Below are 7,343 nucleotides of genomic sequence, written 5' to 3' on the forward strand. Positions count from 1 at the left end.
AATGTAGGTCAACTTCAGCGCTCTCTCATAGTTCTTTCAAATCTTTTAGCAAATTTATCATTTAGTAAATTCATTTTCAGCAAAAAGCTTCAACATCTTCAGTGACGACTTTCAGCTAAAATCTTTCCCACCAGGATGACTGCAGTAATGCTACTGTTTTAGTTGGTTTTAAAGTCCAGGACATTAGATACTATATCGTTTTAGTAGTTGGAGATCAGGATGTGAATCCTGACTCAGCCTCAGCCTCGAGACTTTCTTCCTGCTTGGATGGCCGTGGGGGCGGGGCCACAATGACTCGACTCCCACACAGTGCTGATGTTTCTTTTTGTTTCCTCCTTTTTTATTTTTAGAAAATACTGTCGTATTTGAATAGAAAAATGCAGAAAAAGTTTGTACAGGTGTGTAGCCAGTCTCACGTAAGGCAAACCTGCAAACCCACAACCGTCTGACAAACGGAGAAAAGTCCACATTAAAAACCCAACGGAGAAACATCTTTAAAAACTGCATTTTCCTCTTTTTTCTGGTGTTTAGATGCAGATGAAGAGAGGCATGATGGGAGTTTGGATTCATATTTACACTCATTCACAAGTCTGGCAGGTTTTTTTGTTTTTCACGTATTGCTAGCATATGACGAGTTGAAATATCGAACATAGAATTCTTTACAAACATATCCAACTAATATTCATACAAAAATTCTTTTTTCTGGATGATACATTTCTGGTCACATGGTGGCTGAGGCGGAGCGAGACCGCCGGGAGGCGGAGCGAAACCGCCGGGCAGAAGGCGGAGTCGCTCCGGCCGGGATGGGAGGGAGGGATCTGAGCAGAGCGGTGGCGCCCGGCGCTCCGGCGCGGTGATTCTGGTCATAGTGACGAGTCGATGACGCACAGTCAGAGAAAAGAACCGACATTTTTTGGGTGGGGATATACTGAAACACTCACGTCAAACTGAAGCACGAGCGGAGAGAACCAGAAAGAAACGACAGCAGAAGGAACGCTCTTCTTTTTTAAAACATAACGCGTCTTCCCGCCTTTTTTAACGTTTTCATAAATACCCAAAACTCCAGTCCGGCTCCTGCATGGCACAAAGTCTGACTTCTGGAAAATATTAACAGTCATTTCTGGTCGCGTCCCTTTTTGGTAAAACCTCCCATGATGCTTTGCTCCACACGGAGCTCCTACTAAAATAACATTCACTTTCCTCACGAGTTCCCGCCACGTGTTTGTACATCTGAAGAAGGCGTGGTAACAAAATAATTTCTGTTAAACTTTGGAGTCTGTGCTTTCGGGTGTCCGCCGGTTGTGGGCGGCGGCCTCCCCGCCCCGCCGAGCTATACGCGGGTGGTGGAGTGTCCGTGCGGCAGGTTGGTACTGTTCTGGCTGCCGCCGAAGGTGTTGAAGTTGTGCAGCGGCTGCATGGCCGCCAGCGCGTTGGGGATCATGGTGATGGTGCTGGGGGTCATCAGCGGGATGTCGTCCGGCGAGCGGCGCAGGGTGAGGGTGTAGTCGGGGGGGCAGGCGAGCCGCAGCGCGTCGTGGCTCTGCAGGGACTCGCACTCGTGGTGGTGCTCGTGCTCCAGCTGCTGCTTCACCTGCAGAGACATCAGCTCCTCGCTCTGCAGGTGCGCCACGTCGTTGGCCGTGGACGGCGCGCTGGCCGGCGCGGCGTTGCGCTGCGGCGTGGGGAGGCGGCGGTTGGACTCGTGCCGCCGTTTGTCCTTCTTGTAGTAGAGCGCGGCGAAGGCCAGGATGTTGAGGAAGAGCAGCGACGCCCCCACGGCGATGGTGACGCTCAGCTCGGTGGAGTAGTCCCTCTTGGTCTCGATGACCACGGTGGACTCGTCGCTCAGGTCGCCGCTCAGACGCTGGTCCGTGCCCTGCTTGTTGTTGGCGGAGGGGATCCCCGGGTGGCGCGTGGTGGACGGCCAGTTGTTCTTGCCGGGGAAGCGCTTGGTGTACGGGTAGGGGGTGGTGTCCTGGGGCGGGATCTTGGTGGTGGTGGACACGTACTGGAAAAACTCATTGATGTTGTGAAGATGGGGGACCAGTTCCAGCCAGAAGGCCACCTTGGTGGCTCGGTAGTGGTCCCGGACTCTGGGTTTGAGGCCGATGTGGAGGTAAAGCTGGTCTTTGGGGTTGTACTTGGTCCAGGCCACCTCCTCAAAGCGGTTCGGCTTGGTGTGGATGAACTTGGTGTCCTGAGGAACCGGCTGGTTGGGGTCCCTGAAAGAGGACAGAGGGAGCGGTTCGTCGGTTAGTGTCTTGAGCTGAGTTCTGAGGTTTTCGTAAACACATTTGATGGTCTACCCAGCAGAGAGACGACAACTCAACTTCAAACAAATGACACAAACTGAAGCAAAGCCTTAGGGTCAATAAAACCACAAAACCAATGCCAGAATACTTAACTGAGACCAATCGTGGAACACCAAGTCTGAAACCAGCTTAAATTGATAGCTAAAAATACGGAAGCTAATAGTTAGCTAAAATATTAGGAAAGTGCCAATTAGCTAAAAACAAGTAAATTAGCCAAAACAGCTAGCATGTAGCTGAAATATTAGCTAAACTCCAAATTAGGTTAAAGAAAAACTGGAAAAAGGTCTAATTCAGCCAAAACAGTTTGAGGGGCGGGGCCAAATGAGGGGGAGGGCCAGATCCAGCCTGCGGGTCCATAGTTTACCCCTGCTTTAGACCAATGAGGATGTAAGAAAATAGATCACAATTAGATCAAATGTTTACAGAACACTGGACCAGTTTATAATAAATATTATGAATAAAACAAAGAGTAAACAGATCTGGACATTAAGATGATAATGATCCAGTTATAGAACATTAACAAGTGTTAGTGTTGAGGAGTCTGTACAGAACTGTTGGTAGACGTTCATTAATGTAAATAATATCTATATACAAGCATATTAACACTTTTAAACATTAGAAGACATTCACACCTCTAAGTACTATCTTAATAATGTCCCATGAAGGTTTATAAACATTTTACTAATGAATGTTTGAGTCTCAGAGCTGGAATATTATACACAATATGTAATGTGGTTCAATACAAATGTTTGAAATTCTACTTTATTGTGTTCTTTCCAAGATCAATAGACCATCCATCATCCATCCATTCATCATCCATCCATCATCCATCCATCATCCATCCATCATCCATCCATCCATCCATCATCCATCCATCCATCCATCCATCATCCATCATCCATCCATCATCCATCATCCATCATCCATCATCCATCATCCATCCATCCATCATCCATCTATCCATCCATCCATCATCCATCCATCCATCATCCATCCATCCATCCATCCATCCATCCATCCATCCATCCATCCATCCATCCATCCATCCATCCATCATCCATCCATCATCCATCCATCATCCATCCATCCATCATCCATCTCTGTATCTAAAGCTAACCAGTTAGAGTTCCTCTCTGATATTGGTAAACTGTAAACACAATATTTCATTTAGTACTAATACATACAGACGTGCTGCTGAATCCTCATTAAACTCTAATATTGCTGGTTTACTTTTATTTTTTAAAAACACAAATATGAATCATGTTAGTGGAAATCATGACTTTGTTATTCTGTCAGATGAGTGTGAACTTCAAACAGGAACATCCTGCAGAGATAGTGAATTATTCTGATGAACTCCTGGTATAAAAACATGAGAAACTCATAATAATCCTGTTTGATTTGACCTGTGATAAAATTGTTCTAAAGCTTTCTCTGAGACTACGGGAACTTCCTTACATCCAACAGCCACATTTCATGAGAAGGTGTTTCTGCTGACGGCCGGCGCCGCCGACGGCTCCGTCTGCTGAAGAAGCCGTCTCATTAAAAAGCCTTAAAGGAGTGGTGAAGCTCCGCCCCCCAGCTGCTGCAGACATACGGAGCGCTGCTAGCGGGAGCTGGGATTCCACTGAAACATGTTGTCCGGTCCTAACATATGTCTGAACAGATCCCGCCCTAAATACACGAAGGAAAACAAAGCCTGAGGCCCCGCCCACCTGCTGAATACCTGCTGCTCTGGTTAATGTTTCTCTCTGGTTAATGATTGGTGAAGAATACGTTATTCCTACAGACAAACTGCACTTTAGAGACTTTGTAGAGTGTGATTCAATTTAAATAAAATTGGTTTCATTTAAATAAAGTTTGTCTCTATTTAAATAAAGTTTGTCTCTATTTAAATAAAGTTTGTCTAAATAGTAGTAGTTTAATGTAAATAGCGCTAACAGGAACCCAACAACAGACCTGTCAGCTGGAATTCACCGACCTTCCAGAAGGTCATCCTGACTAGAGCTTAAGGTGGAACGTGTCTTTCTACATTCTTAAGGTCAACACAGTTTAGACTCTCTTGTTTTCACAGAATAACTGGAATTATGAGATTAGGTCTCAGATTATTATCAGAAGAAGAGTCCAAGTTCAAAAAGCCAAACAAACCGGTAAGCATGTCCAGAAACTCTAAGGCAGACACGCCCAGACGGACTAAAGGCTACATCAGCTACAGCCACAACAACACCATCAATCCCCAGCATGGTGGCTCACTGGAAGAGCGTCTGCTCTGCCACTAGGAAGTCATGGGTTGGATCATACCAACAAGTACACTCAGCGCGGGAAACAATGGTAGAATCTGAACAAACTGCTGGACTGAAGCCTCACGGGGCAAAAGAGGCAACAAAAGAAGCTAGTTTTTCATATAATTTCACCACTATAACACACTAGATATTTTCTAAGACATTCTTTGAACTTCACAGTTTCTCAGACAGGAGTCCTATCATCTACTGTTGGTTGCACCTGGGCTAGCCTCTTCCTGGAACGTCCCTGAACTGTCCTATGACAGCTGTTCTGTCTCAGGCATTAGATCAGGGGGGTCAAACTCAACCTCACAGGGGCCAACATCCAAACACACCTGAGGTCACAGGTAGAAACAGGATAAACATTTAATGAACGCTCTAAAACGACAATTTAAAACTTTAAAACCGTAACTTTTTAACATAACTATGAACTAGATATATAGCATTACCTGCTAGTGATAATGCTGTAAGATGAATTTGGCCACTGAAAATGCTGAAATTGATAGCTAAAAATGGTAAAATTGAAAACGCTGAAGTTAATAGCTGAAAATGCTGATGCTTACAGCAAGCTAAAATATTAGCCTAACTCCAAAACAGCCTAAAAAAACTAAAAAAAAAAAAACTAAATTAGCAAGAACAGCTAGCATGTAGCTAAAATATTAGCTTAACTCCAAAACAGCCTAAAAAATCTTTGTAAATGCCAAAATAGTCCAAGAAGTTATCAGGACGACAACTGTTAACTTTAAAACTGTAACATCTTAACATAATTCTGAATAATAAAAATGCAGGAATATTATTCCAGAATAAATCAACTTAAACCTTAAATAACTTTATTTTACTCTCCATAAAAATATATTTAGTCAAAATTATACAAGTTAGAAATGAGCTCAAGATAACATCGGGCCTTTACTAATGATAAAATAAAATGATCTGGAGGGCCGGATAGAATAACCCCTCGGGCCGGATCCGGCCCCCGGGCCGTGACTTTGACACTCATGCATTAGACCCGCCCCTGTAGACATATTCCAACTGCAGAAGCATGGTTTGGGGCCGGATCTGGCCCCCGGGCCCTGACTTTGACATGCGTGCATTAGACCCGCCCCTCTCAGCTGCATGGTTTGACAGAGACGGCCTCTCTGCACTGATTCTGATCTGAACTCACTGCTGTCGTCTGAAATCTTCACACAGGCTCATTTCCTTCATCCTGATCCCTCCCGCCGCCGCTCCGCCCGCCGCCGCGGCGGCTGCTCCGGCTCAGCCAAACATCAACACATCATTGTGCGGTGATTAACGGCGCCTGACTCTGCAGAGAAACAGCCGCGTTCCTGGAGATGAATTTAGTCAGAGATTTATTCCAAGAACGGTGAGTAAAGCGAGGAAAGAGGCTTTCCAAGCTCCTCAGTGGCAGAGCCAGCTCGCCGCTGATCAGGAGCCAAAACCCCGCGGGGGAGGGGCACGGCGATGCTGATCAACAACTTATTTATTCCTCCTGAAGTGAGTTTCCAGTGTGAGCGGGCTGCAACAGCCGCTGCCTAATCTAGAGGTGAGCGAAGCAGAAACGTGATCCCGGTGGGTTCAGGCAAATCCTTTCATCGAACGTGGCAGCGGGGGAGGATTTATTAACACCCCCGGAGCTCCTTCACTCACAGGTTAATCGTTAAATCACTAATCAGGACCAAAATGTGGATCGTGCCGCACCCCAATTCCAGGTTTGGACTGTAAGAGGCTTATTGAGGAGATCCGTGTTAATTCTAAATGAGAGAAACTGAAAGAGAAACCTTTGAGAACACAGTGGAGGTTTGTGGAAACTTCATCATGTCTGTTCACGAGGGATGATGGGAAATCCTGCCTGTGCTGTGACACACAGACACAGGAGAGGCTCATGGAACTGCTATGAAGTCTGTTCACAAGGAATGATGGGAAACCCCGCCTCTCCCGTGACACAACAAACAAGAGCATGAAACTGAATTCCCAGATACCTGAAACAACCACAAGAACTCCACTCTGGTTACCATGGAGACACGTTACCTCAGATAAATTTAGGCTAGACTGAGTCACAAACAAGCAGGTTAAATCAGTCTGAATTAAGCAACTATAGAGGTGTTTTCACTTAATCTATTCTGATCCACAGATCCTCCAGGATCGTTTTATCTGTCAGTCCATCGGTCCTCACAGGTATCTGTGATGCTTCAACTCTCTGTATTGATGTTTCTAGAATCATCTCAAAGTTTTGAGCTGTTTTAATAACTAAATGAAACTTGATTTTATCTGCAGGCTTTTCCTCATTGCTGCCGTCTTTTTGCAGATGATACTGTAGTATTCCTCTCATTACAGAACAAGAAGACTCTAAACTCCATTGTAATTCACTCTTCTGGGACCAGGTCTCGGAGGCAGCAGACTAAGGTAGGGGGATCCTGAAGTGTTTACAGATCAGCTTAGGGGTGTAGTCTCTTCAGCTGGCCACCCAGTGGGACACGCCTGGAACAACTACCCAGGGAGGAGTCCAGGAGGCCAACAGAACAAATGCCTGAGCTTCCTCCATCAACGCCTCTCGATGTGGTGGAGCAACAACTGAGCTCTGAGGTAGATTGACAACACATAAAACGGCACAGTGACCCCATAACAACTGATACCGCTCCAATCCGCCTGTCGATCTCACGCTCTGATCTTCCATCACTCGTGAACAAGACCCCAAGATATTTAAACTCCTCCCCCTGAGGCAGGAGCACTCCACCCACCGAGAGAGGACAAA

At 45.8% G+C, this 7,343-nt stretch overlaps 1 protein-coding gene across 1 annotated transcript in view; it reads right to left on the reverse strand.

Annotated features, from left to right (window-relative positions):
• Window positions 1-313: 313 nt before the first annotated feature.
• Window positions 314-7,343, reverse strand: part of nlgn4xa (neuroligin 4 X-linked a) — a 62,633-nt gene continuing 55,603 nt past the window's right edge. Inside the window, exon 6 of the mRNA XM_024263120.2 lies at window positions 314-2,222. Within this exon, the coding sequence (XP_024118888.1) occupies window positions 1,331-2,222 (892 nt within the window). The 3' untranslated portion in view covers window positions 314-1,330. The remainder of the gene's footprint in view (window positions 2,223-7,343) is intronic.

Source organism: Oryzias melastigma, linkage group LG2 (assembly GCF_002922805.2).
Source record: "Oryzias melastigma strain HK-1 linkage group LG2, ASM292280v2, whole genome shotgun sequence".
Taxonomy (NCBI): Eukaryota; Metazoa; Chordata; class Actinopteri; order Beloniformes; family Adrianichthyidae; genus Oryzias; species Oryzias melastigma.